The 15,931-nt window shown below is 38.0% G+C and overlaps 2 protein-coding genes across 2 annotated transcripts; both read right to left on the reverse strand.

Annotated features, from left to right (window-relative positions):
• Positions 1 to 718: 718 nt before the first annotated feature.
• tmem35 (transmembrane protein 35) lies at positions 719 to 4,092 on the reverse strand. The gene is made up of 2 exons (XM_042493603.1): positions 3,708 to 4,092; positions 719 to 2,149 (listed from the first exon to the last, which is right to left on the reverse strand). Exons 1-2 carry the CDS (start codon positions 3,825 to 3,827, stop codon positions 1,784 to 1,786), a joined length of 486 nt encoding a protein of 161 aa, XP_042349537.1. The 5' UTR covers positions 3,828 to 4,092; the 3' UTR covers positions 719 to 1,783.
• A 1,841-nt stretch (positions 4,093 to 5,933) lies between these two features.
• On the reverse strand, positions 5,934 to 14,582 carry arl13a (ADP-ribosylation factor-like 13A). The gene is made up of 12 exons (XM_042493771.1): positions 14,529 to 14,582; positions 12,118 to 12,230; positions 10,906 to 11,234; positions 9,281 to 9,397; positions 8,462 to 8,532; positions 8,123 to 8,375; positions 7,896 to 8,001; positions 7,179 to 7,382; positions 6,950 to 7,060; positions 6,382 to 6,655; positions 6,171 to 6,287; positions 5,934 to 6,056 (listed from the first exon to the last, which is right to left on the reverse strand). Exons 3-12 carry the CDS (start codon positions 10,923 to 10,925, stop codon positions 6,001 to 6,003), a joined length of 1,329 nt encoding a protein of 442 aa, XP_042349705.1. The 5' UTR covers positions 10,926 to 11,234; positions 12,118 to 12,230; positions 14,529 to 14,582; the 3' UTR covers positions 5,934 to 6,000.
• Positions 14,583 to 15,931: the final 1,349 nt, after the last annotated feature.

The following is a 15,931-nucleotide window of genomic DNA, read 5'->3' on the forward strand; positions in this document are numbered from 1 at the left end:
CAAAATGTAAGCTGCAAACTGTGACTGACCTCCAGCCCAGTTTTAGTGCTTAGGGGGAGGAGCGGGGTCAAAACCAATCCATTTTGTCTTGAGGACAACAGAAAGACCCTTGTATCTGAGTTATGCTGTTTATCCCTCAACCCCAGTGTCCGGTCTCACACGGGCCGGGACATTTTCTGTCCATAAAGTTAGAATTAGGGATTCTCAAAAAAGACACTAGAATCAAGCATATTTTCAGCCCATTCACCAAGAATAAGTTAAATTCTGCAGTCACTGTAATTTTATTTACAAAATAAAACACTTTGATGACGGTATTTTCTCTATTATACAATTTCCTCATGGCTACATTAGTCCCTTACTACGTTTAAAAAATCCATTTTGATTACTTGTCAGCATTAAAAATAGTTTAAAATCTTAGCTTGTATTAAGCCGAAAATTGACTAAAATTCATATAACTGATCAAACTGTGATGCATAGGATAAAAATAGCAACACACCCCTCACAGGGCATGGTGACAAGCATATCTGGGCCAATAAAACTTTGTATGAAGCTTGTGTGCTGATACAATAGAATTACCTTGACAGGGACTGACTGAAGTTATATAACTGGATTACAACACAAAATCTCACAACAGCGGCCACTGCTGCAAATGCAATTAATTAGTTTGACTGAAAGACACGATAGCTAATAAAACAAACAACATTTAGTCAGTCTCACCTCCAATTCTTTATTTTATATCATTTACAGAAATATTGTGAATCTTAAAACTGACAGGATTTTCAATTGATATCATCCCCTAAGCAGAACTTTAATAGGAATTTATTTTATATCTTTACAGAGAAAAAAATAGAACCAAACAGATCAGCAGAGTCTTTAAGAGACAGTGAATACGTTAAAGACTTCAACTGTGAATTACAAAAGGTAAAATTTTATTTTCATCAGGCAAAAAGGACTTTTTTTTTATTTGGTTATATTCTGCTGTACAAGCTGGCAGCAGACACCTGAGGCAGCAACTGCTGTACTTTCCAGCTACACAACTTCACTGTGATAACTGAACTGAAAGGAGAAAGAGGATTCAGCCTATTTTACTGTTGGAGGAAGGATTTCATGCATACTTCTACAAAAATGTACTGAGATGGAAAATAAAAGAGGATTTTTATCATTTTTCTTTCTCAAAAGGCCTTCTGGTAACACTGAACCAAAATAAGATGCGGATATGCAATTCTTGTTGATGTGTAATTGGTACAAAATTGTTTCAAAGGTGCTCATTTTGGTTCATGTTCTTCACTCTTGACCAAATGAAACATGCTTTAACTATTTTTCCATAGTTTATCAATCTCTCCTACCTACAGTATAAAAACAAATTAGAAAAACAAGCTACAAAGAGTCTTTAATGAAAACCAGCATTCTCAAATCAACTTGCAACATAAATGAAATTCATATTAAAAACACAAACACGTTTAGCACAGTGTAGGACTGAAATAAATAGGGAAAATGAATACACTATTCAGACAATGAGCTGAGCTCACGAGAGTTTCCACAGGTATGATTGTCCATGGTTAGGTAGAGGACGTATCAGGATCAGGAGTTCTCAGTTTCACAGTAAGAGTGCAGAGGAGTCGGTGAGAGTAATCAGTCAGCCAGCTGGATGAGAGAGGGGACGGGTGTGAGGGGCCTTATAACTGGAAGTGACTGATTCCTTCAAAAATTCGAATTACTACAATCCATAGGGGCGCACCAGGTTCCCTTTGTTGTGGCTTGGACGAAAAGTAGAAGAGGATTTTTACGACTGCTTGACCTTGTTCTTTTCCTGGTCATTGATGTGCTGTTCCTCTCTGCTGTCCTCTCTCTCCGGCCGGTCGTCGCTCTGGCGAGCAATAAGCAGTCGGCAGGTGAGCAGAATACCAAAGACCAGAGCGTGGGCGTACCGTTTCAGGGGGTCTCCTACTAGCTGGTGGAAGAACAGGACGGCAAGCATGACCAGCAGCAGCAGGAAGTTGGCCACGTCCTTCGGCCTGCCCGGGACGAGGGTGAGCACCACACCACAGCCCACCTCCAGAGAGCCAATGATCTTACGAAGCAACACTGAGCTGATGCCGATCTTTTTCAGGCCTGGCAGTGCTTTGGCATAGCTCTTGTATGCCCTTTTCTGAAAGGATAAAGTACATGGATCTGTTTACATATATCTAACATTTAACTAAGGTCTTACAAGCTCTCATGGGTGTCTTTTAGTTAGTTATAAAAAGGTTTGCATCATTTAGCTAAATTACATTTAGATTTTGTCATTCATCACTAATCCCTGTTTTGCAGCTCTACGTTTATTGAGGCCATTTAAGGGACTGTTTATTATTCATTAGGGGGGAGGTGTGGTGCGAAAAGGGGGAGCCTTTTAAAAAAAAAGTAAGCATTGGGGAGGGACCTGTGTTTTTATTTTGGCTTAGGGGGGGCTATACAACTTTAAACTGCTGTATTTTGTTTATCTTTTACCACTGATTTTAAAGAAAATATGCATTTATTTGCACCATTTATTATAGTCAGAAACTGTAAAAAAACAAACTATTTTGATTTTCAAATGTCCTATGGTCCTTGGACACATCACATCACAAAGAGAAAAAATATAACCTAATCTGAGTTTAAGATCATATTTCAGAAAAATTACTTTATTCTACATGCCTCCTTTAAAATTTGGCCCAGAATAAACCATCTGCATTAACTAACCAGGGGTGAAAAACCAAGGTTTTTTTCCAACTCAAGGATTTCATCTTCAGCTTTTATTTTAAAACATAAACGATATTTTTTTTTTCAGTTTTGTTTTAATAAAACGAGGGTTACGCAAATAAAACACCTCAGCTGCCCCCTCCTCTGATAAATATGAACAGTCCCTAAGGACCATGTAAGGTCACCACTCTCAGGGCAAATGTTTTTGTTTTGTTTGGGGTTTTTTTTCATCAATATGTGTGCACGACTCATCTTCAGCCAATCGCTTCCTGACTCTAGAAAACATCTGAACACACACAATCAATATAATAAAATACCACGTGAGGATATTAGTTTGTATTTAGCATGATGCATGGGTGCATGTCAGCTACCGTCTTCCACACGGAGTATTTCAGCACCGGCACCGGCAGGAGCATCTCACAGAATTTGCTGGAATCCGCCGCCATTGCTCTTTAGCTGTTGATCTTCATATTAAACGAGACGCTGAGCAGCCACACCATGTTTCATAAGCTACGAAACGCAAACTATATCTTCATCAAATCTGCATATAGGTTTGCATTCAGCTAAAATATATCATGTAATGTTATTAATACGGTGCCCTCTATGAATCATTGGCCTGTTTACGCGTTTACCATCTAATTATCGTTTTAAGTATCTATACCGATGTATGGATGACATCAATGTTACTACCCAAAATATTTGAGGTTTATATTAAAACATGCCCGTGTTAGCCTATGTGCTAACTAACGGACAGTAACGTCACAGCAGGTTTTACCGTTTCAAATACACGGTTATCCTCTATGAAATGAACTCAACACGAGAGCATGTCAGCATCGACAGCCTTCATTTTCCGTATCTTTTACTATTTAGGTCAGCATCTCCTCTCATTACTCGAGCCTGAGAGCCTCTGGTGTCTGCAGCCAGCACACAACAATGGCCTTTAACGAGAACTACCCCCACAGTCTGTGTGTGGTCAGGATTTTACTCACCATTTCACTGTAAGCATCTTTGCTAAGTCTCGGAGTGAGCTTGATGGTCCCCATAAACACGAAGAACAAGCCCAAAGCAAAAGAAAGGGCCACGATAGTAATTGTCCTTGGTGAGGCCATCTTTCGCTACCGTGCGTGCAGCAGGCGCTTCCCACTGAATTGAATGAGAGCCGGACGGTTTCCCGGTGAAGATGCACCGGGGGGGAAGGGCTTCTGAGGGGGACGACAAAGATGGCGACGCGCGGGTCCCCTCACTGCTCCGCATCCAGGAGCAGCGGGAGAGAAGTGTGGACTCACAGGAGGTCCTTCACACACGGCCGGCACACTTTATCAGCCCCTCACTGATAACATGAACCTGACGGTGGAAAAAGGTCGTTATAGCTTCTATGAACACAATAAATCATCTCTTAGTTTGCTTTCTTGCAGTTGGAAGATCAGTACATTGAGGTTGCCAGGCAACCAGCAAAGGGTCCAGTGAGCCAGCTAGAAATGTTTGGTTCCCAAAGACATCAACCCACGCAATGTTTTAGTAACGTTTTCTTTTAGTTCCCAGAACGTTCTTCTAAACGTTCAGGTGAAAATCTCTATTAACATGAAAATGTAAAATGATAGAGTAGTAGAACTGTGAAATGGACTAAAGTATGTAAATAGATAGTCAATAGATAAATAAAATTTCAATTAAAATTCAAACTAGTGGTATTACACACATATGATTGTTATTGCCACATACTTAGACTTAAATATATGCATTTAATATACATACCATCACAAACAAAATTTATGAATAACTATATGTCTGTTACCTTTGTTATTTATTATTATTATTATTATTATTATTATTATTATTATTATTATGGCTGCTGTGCATTTCTCCCCCCTCTCTTTTTCACTCTCACTCTTTACTTTGTACCATTTTGTCATATACTACACCTGCTGTTAGGGCATTTCATGGCCTTAAATCAGAAGGTAATTGTGCTAACTACAGTATATAGTAAGTTGTCATTCTTGGCAGCTGTGGCTCTTAATAAATGAAGCCCCGAACAGAGAATTTTAAAGACAAGTGTCAGCTCTGTCCATTGTGAAAGGCGCTTCCAGCCTGGTCACTTTATCCATCTTTCCTTAGCTTAGGAAATCATGCATATTATTATTGTTTTAATTAAAAAACCTTGTACAAACATGAGATGTGCCTTCTCCCCAAACATATTCAAATATAGGTTCATTTAGGAATATTACTGTAGAAATTTCCTGCATAAAAAAAAGCTTCAGCAGAATTGTTTGTCACAATGGATTTGCAAAAACATCTCATCATGATCCCCCAACAAACCACAGAAGTTATGTATATCTATATATAATGTATATGTATATCTTTGTATGACATTTTTGTCATTACATTGTCCAGGACAGTACAGTGAATTTAATAAACTAACAAAATCAGAAGCTGAAGCACTTAGACTCAAGTCTGTTGTGCCATCTGGTAAATACAGAGTTTCTCCACATACAGGAAATTAACTGTGCAAGATGGTCAATATTACTGGTACATGAAATGTGACAGAATAATTATGAAATGACAAAAAGGGGGTAAACAAGAGAGTTTAGCTTCTACACTCAGATAAACAAACCTTTGTCTGTTGTCTGTGCTAGATTTCTCTAAATAAATTTCAGCACAAATAATTTGTATGTCTTTGCTGCTGTTAAAATGTAAACAAAGCACATTATGCCAGGCAAGTAGTGACAAAATGTTTATTTAATAATCAACAATGTCCCATACTCTTCCCAAGGCTATGCTAATTCCTACAAAGTGTTCAAACCCCGTAACAAAAAAAAGAAAGGGTACAGTTCAAAAATCATGCTTCCCTTCCGATGAAAACTGCATAGATTCATACAAACAAAACCTTGTGTCAACATTTTGGCCAGGTACACAATTTTATCTTTAACTTTTCTTTAATGTATATATCATAATTTCTATATTTATTTTTAATTATTTGTATTAAATATTTTTTGTTTTCATTTTTTAATCTCTAACTTTTCTCAAATGTATACAATGCAATTTATATTTATTTGTAACCTTTTTTGTTTGTTTTTATTTCATATTATCTCTATCATTACATGATAATGCAGACCTGCCCTTCACTACACACTGGAATTTAGCAGTTTAAATCCAAAGGTTCAGGGATCAGGTCTGACGTCTATAGAAAGTGATGAAGATGTAACACAAACTGTCTTTAAAGGGATGTTGTGGGACCGTGTCCCACTACCGTGGACCACATCCTCCCACTCAGGTCGCAGGACTCTCTCACTGTCCCTGATCCTGACGTTCCTTCAGAGCCTGTATTGCTTTTCGGTAAAGATCTATGAGGAGACAGGGTCATCTTTTTTTAAATTAAATCTGTGATTTCATTTCATTTCAGAGTCCACAGTATTATTGTATTTGATTTGAAGATGGAAGAAGTGGACGAGGCTCACCAAAGGTTGCAGACAGGTCCACAGGTTGATTGTAAGCTCCAGACATTTCCTCCGTGTTGATCTTGTTCTTCCTTTTTACTTTGACAACTCTCTTCTTCTTCTTCTTTTCCCCTTTAGCTACACATAAGAAAAAATATGTTGTATTTCCTCTCTGATACAGTAAAAAAAAAACAAAATAAAAACAGAAAGGCCATTGATAACCATACTCAACCTTTAAGCGGCTTCTCGTCGTTGCTTGGTGATTCTGGCACGTCTGGAGTCTCCTCTTTCACTTTTTTTTTGCCCTTCGGTTTGACGTTTTTCGGGGGGATCAGAGCACTGCTGGCTTTTTCTCTGTGACCAGTGTTTTCTTGCTCTCCTTCATTGCCATCACCCTCCTCTTCCCCTTCATGTTCATTTCCTTCATCTTGATCTTTTTCACCTTTCTTGACCGTAACCGGCTTTTTCTTCTTCTTTGTCTTGAGCGTCTTTTTCAGAGTGGCTTCCTGTCAATAAAAGAGGTGTGTGAGTTTAATTCAACATTTGTGAATTGTAACATTAATCTGATGTAGCATTATTTTAAACGGCCTTGCAATTATGAAAAACAAATACAAAAGTGATAAAAAAAAATAATAAAGTTAATTAATTCCCTAATTGTGTTAATCAAAACTGAACACTTATTTTTTTTGTAAAGGTAGAATTTGTGCCTTAGCTGCGGATGTCATTTCATGTTACGTGTGTAAGTCATAAAGTAGCTGCTAAGTGTAGTTTTGATAAAGGGAGCAATGTATTTTTCTGACCTTTTGCAGCATGTTTCTAATGGGCTGCAGCTTTCCTTCACTCTTTGTCTTCTTCTCCTTTTCTTTTGGCCGATGAACCTGGCGAAGGTCTGACTTGCTGGATCGCATTCTGACATTAGAAAACATTTAACACAAAGTCCAGATCAAGAGATACATCACACTTTAAGTTTATGCTGATCTGTGCAATATCTGTGTAAAAGAAAGCCTTAAATGTGAGGGCCTCTCTTACCTTTTCCTTGGTTTTCTTGCGAACTTTCTCTGATTTCCAGGTCTTTTCCTGCTCTCTTGGTTCTAGAGGCCTCCTGCTGTCTTGAGCTACACGAGTGCACAGCTCGGGGTAATCCAGATAAACTGCTCGCAGCAACCAGCGAAGGCCACGGAGAGTCTTTCTGTCCGACCAGCGACGCAGGTCCATTAAGGCAGAACAAGGCTCCTGAGAGGGAAAAGACAGAAGGTTTGTCAGTTCAGTTCAATTCCAAAGAACCTTTTTTTGGCATGATCATTGCGAAAAAGTATTGCCAAAGCACATTTTAACAGTTGTTTTTCACAGGGAACAGTACAAAGCACGAACAACAACTATATCAGCATTATATCATGCAAATTGAACATATGAATGGACATCAGCACCAAATATTAAAAACATAATAATAATGAAAAAATACAAATAATAAAATAATATGGTAATAATAATAGTAAAGTGTGTGTGTGTGTGTGTGTGTGTGTGTGTGTGTGTGTGCGTGTGCGCTTTATGTGTTTCCCAGCAGGATTGGTAATTTGTTAATGTGGGTAATGAGGTCAAAATTAGGAAGTTTGTGTTTGAATTTGGGGAAATATTTCGTCCGACTGGCTGGAGTTTTGCACATTCTGTTGTTCTGTCGGTCACCCTGAAAAGTCTGTTTCAGTGTCTTCGAGGGATTTATGTATTTTGTGACCATTAATACTTCACTATATGGCACAAAGAGCGGCTCTGGTTGACCAGCTTCTCCAGTGAAAGAATCTCAATCAGCTCATTTCCCAGCAGAGCGTTCATTTTGTCCTGTTTGTTGGCCAACCTGAAAAAAAAGGCTTCAGTTACCCAGTGATCAGTTATTTGGTGTTTCCCTCAACTGGCCACTAGAGAGCGCTGTTTACTCTGCACACACATAAGGTAGCTATAAAGCTTAATATAATTACACTAATAGCGGTTTCCCGGCCACTCTGGGTTGTTTCAGCAGGTCGGCGAGAACCTCTTTGACCTCCTTTATCCTCTGCCTGTCACAGGAGTCCACCACAAAGATGATCCCATGTGCCTCCCCACAGAGCTCCCTCCAGGCTCCTCTGGACTCTGCTGAACCCCCCACATCCAACAAGCTGACCAGGTAGTTCTCCACCTGCAGCTCGTTTCTTACGCAGCCATGGGTGGGTCCTGCCTCCACACCATGCGGCACTGAAAAGATCGGGAGGTACAGGTAGATTATTAGTGGTGATTCTTCTTTAAGCACTTCCAGAGTCTTACAGTCACTGTTGAATTACCTCTTAACATCCCTCTGACGGAGGATGTTTTTCCTGCTTTGTCAAGACCAACCACCAGAATGGTCACTTTCCTGCAGAGGAGCACACACAGTGTAGAGTTTCACTTAAAGAGCTTAAGGAGCTAATTTACAGCTGTAAATTAACCCTTTAAAACCTGGGTTGACATTAGTTTTCTTGTACAGCATTCAGATGCCTTTCACAAGCATTTAAACCTCTGAAACCTGAGAAAACTGGTTTGATTTTCATTCAAAAACTGAAAATTATGTAAAAAGGTGACAAGAAAAACTGATCTGAACATTATCTTTGGGGTGATTATGAGATATTATCAACAAGGACAAATGTCCACAAAACAATATTTATAATTCTCTAAACTATATTTTAAGAACTATGTTACAGAAAAAAGAGGAAATATAATTATTAAATGTATTTAATTTTTTTGTATTTTCTTGATTTCCTTTTTTGTTTTTTGTTTTTTACTTTTGTGTATATTTTAAGGTAATTTTTCTTTCTTTTCTTTTTTTTTTTTTTTTTTACAAATGTATTGCTTATTTTCAGATTCTTGCCAATTCACAGCCTTGCGTGCCAATTCATACTATACAAAAATGCCAAAGGGAAACAAAGTAATTTTCAGATCAGTTCCTGTGAACCAGCAATACGAGGATTTTATTTGACCAAATGTGGTGAATCTAATAGGTTTAACTTTGTGATCAAGCTGATTAAACCCTTGTTTTTTTAGCTTTGTGGTAGAGAGACATTTTGCCAAATGCAGCACATGCATCAGATAAATTGATTGAGACTCAAGACAAAAAAATGTGTTACCTGATTGGCTCCTGTATTTTGGAGACCCAGGTGCAGCAGTTGCTCATCAAGTTGAACATGTTTACTTGAGATAAGCAAGGTGAGCACAGAGGCCACCATCTTCTCTGGAACTGGTACCTGCGAACAGATGGTCTGCCTTACTGTGACTCACACACACTTACAGACAAACAGAGCTGGCTGTTTGAGTCAGTGGAGCTATGGCCAGCACAAAGGTGCTTTGTGTCACCTGTGGGTTTAGGAGACTTTTACAGATGGTCAGACATTCAGGCAATTATTTGACTGCCCAGTGTCTGTCTTTTCCCTCCCCAAAATCTTAAAGTAGCTGTATTAGCACTCTTTAGCACATTAGTTTCTTGGATGACTAAATAATCAGAAACAAACAACAGAACAAGTTTCTCTGCATTCATTCGTACCACAATCGATCACACATGAGCTCAGTAGACGCTCTCTGCTACCATCGTGTGTGTGGAACTGTGAGTGGTCCTCTCAAGTCGTGTAATACACACACAGCTGGTGTGTCTGAGGCAGTCAGGCCATGTGCTAAAAAAAACACTGGCAGATCTTTCAGTCCTTTGTCCAGTGCATCTGTTGAGACGACGTAATCTCTTAAAGCCAGTTTAGAACGGCCTGCTTTTATCGTGTTGTTAACAAGCTGACCCATATCTGTTTTGGCTATAAAAGACAGCGAGGTCACATCCACCCTGCTGTAGTGTCCGTGAGGACATTTCCCACGTTTGAGAAGAGTATTTTGCATTGGAAATCTGAACTTTAAGTATTTTAGATAAGGACTTCAACTAATGAGTATTTTCTGGATTCCTCAATCTGTAAGTCTAAAACGTAAAACAAAAACATCAACAAATCCAAAACCATATTCAGTTTGCCATCATATATGAAGAAGAAGCTAAAACTGGAGAATCTTTGACATTTTTGCTCAGAAAATAACTTTAATTATTATTCCTTTATCAAAACAGTTGCAGATTAATTTGCTGTCTAATGACAAATCGATTGTTCCAAATGTGCAGCTCTGTATTAGACATTTGGAGCAGCATTTTGTTTATTCTGACAAATAATAGAGTAATAGTAACTACTATGGTGTGTTTTGGTCTAATTTAATGTTTGATTCTGGTCGATATTTTGTAAATATATCAATGTTAATATATATATGTTGATTTTTGTTATACCAGAAAGCATACATGAAATGAAAAATGGAATATTAAGCCCATAGAATAATCAGTAAAGTGCAGTAAAAAAAATCCCAACATGCAGTAATTATAATCATAAAAACCTGTTGATATAAACAAAAAATCTACAGCATATTACTTTGTGTTCATTACTAACATAAATACTCTATATTTGTGTTCATATTTTTGTAATAACTTAATAAAAATCACTACGCCTAACAGCACAGTTTAAAAAAAGGTATGCATAACAGCACAATAAAAAAAAACAGTATGCATAACAGCAACACAACAATCCACACAGGCATTGGGCAAACAGTGCACATGAGTGGGTAATTATTGGATTAAAATAAAGCATTTTAAACTTAGTGGACATTCGTAGTACCTGATACCACTGAGCAACTACATCACAGGTGCAACATTTAAGATAAGTTAAAGAATACTTACAGCAGCAGGTCTATGTCCATGCATTTGTTTGGGTGCTTGTCTCTACTAACATCTTGTACCCACCAGCCGCAGAACTAATCAGGCTCACACTAAGCTTCTGGTCACCCCATGTGGGAGGTACAACCTGGAAAACGTTGTATTGGTGTTTTAGCCAATCCCAGAGTCACCTGAGCTGATCGCTAATCCCATTGGATGGCATGGTTCTTCTTTATGTCTGTCCAGGGGAACAAAATGTGTCTCATGGTGTGACCTGTGACGTCTGATGATCTCCTGTGAGTGGCTCCGTGCAGAGCGTTTGGACGGATTTAGGATGCACAACTTTAGTCGCTCTGTAAGAGAATGACATCATTACAGTGGTGATGGCCAGGTGTTGTCACACTACAATGTACTGTATGTGAGACAGGTTTACAGGTATAATTGGAGCTAAACCTTTATAGAGACCTATTTTCTATTGTGAGTTACAACTTGATTGGATTAGATGTAGCATGATGATAATTTCAAAATAATGCTAATACGGATTGTATCTGATTTGCATGTCACTATGTTTATACTCATATTTATTGATGAGTGCACCAACCTATGCTCTACTATTATGTGCATATTTATTATGTTGCATATTTGAATTTTTAAAGGTCAAATATTGTATAAAGTCAGATTTTCACATATTTTTTAACTTATCAAGCTACTATGAAAAACTACGAAAATGCACACAGTCTGTATTCAGTAATGTCAGTCTATAAATGAGCCATCAGGAGTTCTTTGAAGTTGTGATTTCACAGATATATTATATAAAGGTAGAAAGTGCTGCAAGAGTCCCATTACAGTTAGTGCTGATGACTGTGCTGAAATGCCACAGTGTGAGAAAAATGTGTTTTTTTTCATTAAAGCATATAACAAAGTCCGAGTACAAACCCAAAATGCAAGTATTAACCTGCAAATTAGCATAATATGGGACCTTTAAAGATATATCATCAAAGAGATAAAAATTTTAAATAAAGGTCTAGTGTGTGGGATTTAGGGGCAACTTTTGGCAGAAATTGAATGCAATATAAACAACTATGTTTTTATTAGTTGATAATCACCTGGAAATAAGAGTTGTGTTTTTGTTACCTTAGAATGAGACGTTTTTATTTATATATGGAGCAGGTCTTCTTCCACGGAGTCCACCATGTTATCAGAGTGTAATCAAAGACTCTAGATACAGCCACTCACATTTTCACATTAACTGCCAAACTTCTCCTTCACGCTTGGCTCACAGGAGAAGTTTCAGTTGGTTGCAATCTTCAACCTCACAGGCAGATGCCATGAAATCCTTCACGCAAGACCTTTAAAACAAAATAAGATAAGAGAAGATTTATTTATTAGACCCACAGTGCGGGAATTTGCATTGTTACAGTAGGAAAAGGGATAAGGCAAAACAAGATGCATCAGGAAAAAACACAAAATAATAAATAAATACATAAAGCAATATATCGTAAGTCAACAGGCTGAAAGGCTGAATTATTATTGCATGAAAAAAGTATGAATATTGCACTTTAGGATATTGATATAATACATTTTTCTGACTGTAAATAATGATGTTCAGGTGCAACAGCAGGTCATTAACATTTACAGTGGATCAACTCATTACGTAATGGCATTAATACAATCATAAAGTCCAACACATGTTGTAATGCAGCATGAGCCACTAGATGGCGACACATTCACAGGATCTATATTCAGAAGCTGCTGGGCTGGGCACCTCCTGTCTCTGTAAATAATAAAATGACTTTATTTACAAGCCCTTGACATGCTTGACAAGACAAATTGTTGCAGCTAAATCTCAGTCTACTTAAAGCTGAACGTACATATTTTTATTTGCAGGCCAAACACAAACGCCAATCCACAGCACTGATTATTTCATATCCTAATGTTTATACATGAAAATGTAAAGAAAATGGATTGAGGAGCAGAGCTTCTGTACATTTAATGAAATTATACTAAACTCATAAAAATGTTCACTAAAAGCTTTTAGAGAGGTGCAGCGATTGTTTGTGTGCAGGCCTTATCTCATTATGACATTACACTGACAGCCAATCAGGCTCTGCTCTCCTCTGCTGAGTAGACTCATCCTAGACTCTGACCACAGCCGTGCATCAGCTGACACACACACACACACACACACACTCAAACACCCCCACATATGTACGCACACACAGCAAAAACAGCAGCAGCTGAGGACCACACCCTCATCTGCTCCTGTTCTCCACATTGCAAACATGCTTTAAAGACCCTCACTGCTGATTTTGCAATCCGAGTGTCAGATGGACAACTAGCTTCTGTTGTAATATATTAGATTTAAAGGAGTAATTCAATATTTCGGGAGATAAACCTTTTCGTTTTCTGTCCGAAAGGAAGATAAGATGATACTTGTCTTTTTTTTTTTTTTTTTTATTTTTCACAAAAACTGCTTTTGAAGAGGGATCAGCCATGTAGTCATGAATGAGTAATCAGGTCTTTATTGTTTTATGGTGTTGTATTATATCACAGTCTGTGTCTTGTATTGTTCTGACTGTATTTTCAGTTTTGTGTATTGCACTGTCTCCTCTGTTTGTTTGTTTTTTACATTTATTTTACTGTTTTTTTAAAGGCCCATCAGTGCATTAGCTTTGCAAATTAGCTTAGGTTTTACATGCTGTAGTGTGGCATCCTTTGATGATACGTACTTGTCCCTATACAAATAATTTAATTTAAAAAAAGATGTACGTAATCAAAAGCTATGAGCCAGTTAGCTTGGCTTTGCATAAAGACTGGAAGTAGGGGGAAACCGCTTGCCTGGCTCTGTCCAAAGGTCACAGAAATCTGCCTAGCAGCACCTAAAGTTGAGTAGTTGACAAATAATGTCTTTTATTTTTCATCTCTACAAAATTAAAATGTATGAGATGATGGATTGGTTAGGTTTAGGCAAGAGGAGAGAGACTGATTAGGTATAGGTTTTGGTTAAAATACAGCGCTCTAAATAAGTGCTACAAGGGGCGCGAGCATAGGGAGACCTTAATTTTTTTTTAAAAATTAAAAAATAAACGTTAAAAGTTCCTTATTAAAACCCAAGTCAGTTAATTGAAGGCCCATTATAAAACAAGTAAAACCATTAATAATGATAATGAATAAGTAACAGCTAGAAACTGAAAGGATTTATATTAGAATAGAAGATAAGATCTGAAGATAAGTGCTGATCGAATTGAAATAGATAGCATGATATAATTTAAATTAAAATACATCCGTTTAAAAAGTTGATATAAGAAGAGCTTAAAGTATTAAAAATGCCAATAGTTTTTTTTAATAAATAAAAAAAACTGGTAAGAAGGTCACAGTAAGCCAATCAGAGGCGGAGTAAACCAGAGTACAGCTGGTCTCTCCTCACCTAGGAAATTTAAATTAGCGGTGGGATGGTCTTCAAGCTCAGCTAAGCTAACTATCTCCTCATTGCATTTTCACATTTACCCTGCAGCCAAAGTGATATCTCCTATTGGCAAGAAAGCAAAGGCATATTTCCCAAAATACTGAACTATCCCTTTAAAATTACGACAAAGTGTCTTGTAAAGAATTTGAAACATGGACAGGCAGCATGTCCTTTCGCTGACCTGCTCGGCTGGTAACTCTGTGCACATGCCTGGTGCTCTGTAATGAGGTTTCCGTCTTCCTCTGTGTCCCCACACAGCCTCAGCAGTCTGAAGCCACTGACCCACACCGCTGCTTCACCAAACACATGCATTATTAATGACAAGCCTGCGTAGGTGGTGTCGACCACTGATGAGATCTGATTAGACAGGAAGAGGTCAACATGTTTTGGATGTGTTGTGTTGAAACTATCAGTTCACCGTGAAATATATACATTTGTTTTGTAGTCTCAGGGTAAGTGACAGGTACATCTATACTTAGTAAAGATATGGTTCATTTAGGGGCATGTTGACATCAAGCTAAGCCACACAGAGATTAGTTTTGCAATGGAAATGTTGCTCCACCACAGATTGTCTCTTTCTCATGGGCCCTCCAAACCGACAGTCCGTGTTTGCAGAAGTAGTCGAGCAAACATCAAACTGGTTGGATTCTGGGTCACAAAGTGTAACTGCTGTCCAGTGAGCGTGTGGCTTTGACAAATAGTAATATAATGAGGAAGTGTCAAAGAATGAGAATGAGAGGATGGAGTAAAATTTAAATGGTTGATTCAGTGAGTGTGTGTGTGCGTGTGCTGCACCTGTTTGTGTGGCTGCTTCACTTGGAGACTTGCAGGTCACCACAACAAGGCCAAGTCCTCCCTGCCGGTGGAGACTAAAAATGGAAGCACAGAGAAACTGATCTCCCAGAGTTCGCCCTCCTCGCAGAGCTCCCACTTGGACGGGACAAATACTGGATGTAATAAAACTACAGTACATGTTCTCACTGTATCAGTGGCAGATAGTTTGGCAAAAGAAGTGCAGAGAGAGTGACATGTGAACATAAAAAGTGGTGTTCCTCTCAATTCACAATACATTTTTTTTCTTAGTGATTATTTCTTACTGAAGTTATTTGAGATGGGCTCTGAGTAGTAGTAGTAGTAGTACTAGCATTGGCAGTAGTAGTTGTAGCAATAGTAAAGGCTACTCAAGGCCACAGTGACCGGACAAGATATCACATACAGGGCTGCTCAAAATAGCTGAATCATGCACCAGATAAATGCATGCATATTTCCACAGTTTCTGTTCATAGCTTGATAATTCAGCTCCTAGTTTCCATTAACACTGAATATTTCTGCCTGCAATTTGTAACATTTGTAAAGCAGATGCATGCAGCTGTGTTGCTCTTTTTACATGAAAATCTAGTGCTTTCCCTATACTCAGTAATGTGTAGCAAAATGTAAATTCAGAAATAATTAATAAAATAGGATAAAATTAAGTGAAAAATATTTTACAAAGGGATACAATAACACAATATTTACAATATTTATGTTTGGGGTTGTCTTTTGTCTGTTTTTTACAGGAATTCCTTCCAAGACTATTTTAGTTTA

Source organism: Plectropomus leopardus, chromosome 9, assembly GCF_008729295.1.
Source record: "Plectropomus leopardus isolate mb chromosome 9, YSFRI_Pleo_2.0, whole genome shotgun sequence".
Lineage (NCBI taxonomy): Eukaryota > Metazoa > Chordata > Actinopteri > Perciformes > Serranidae > Plectropomus > Plectropomus leopardus.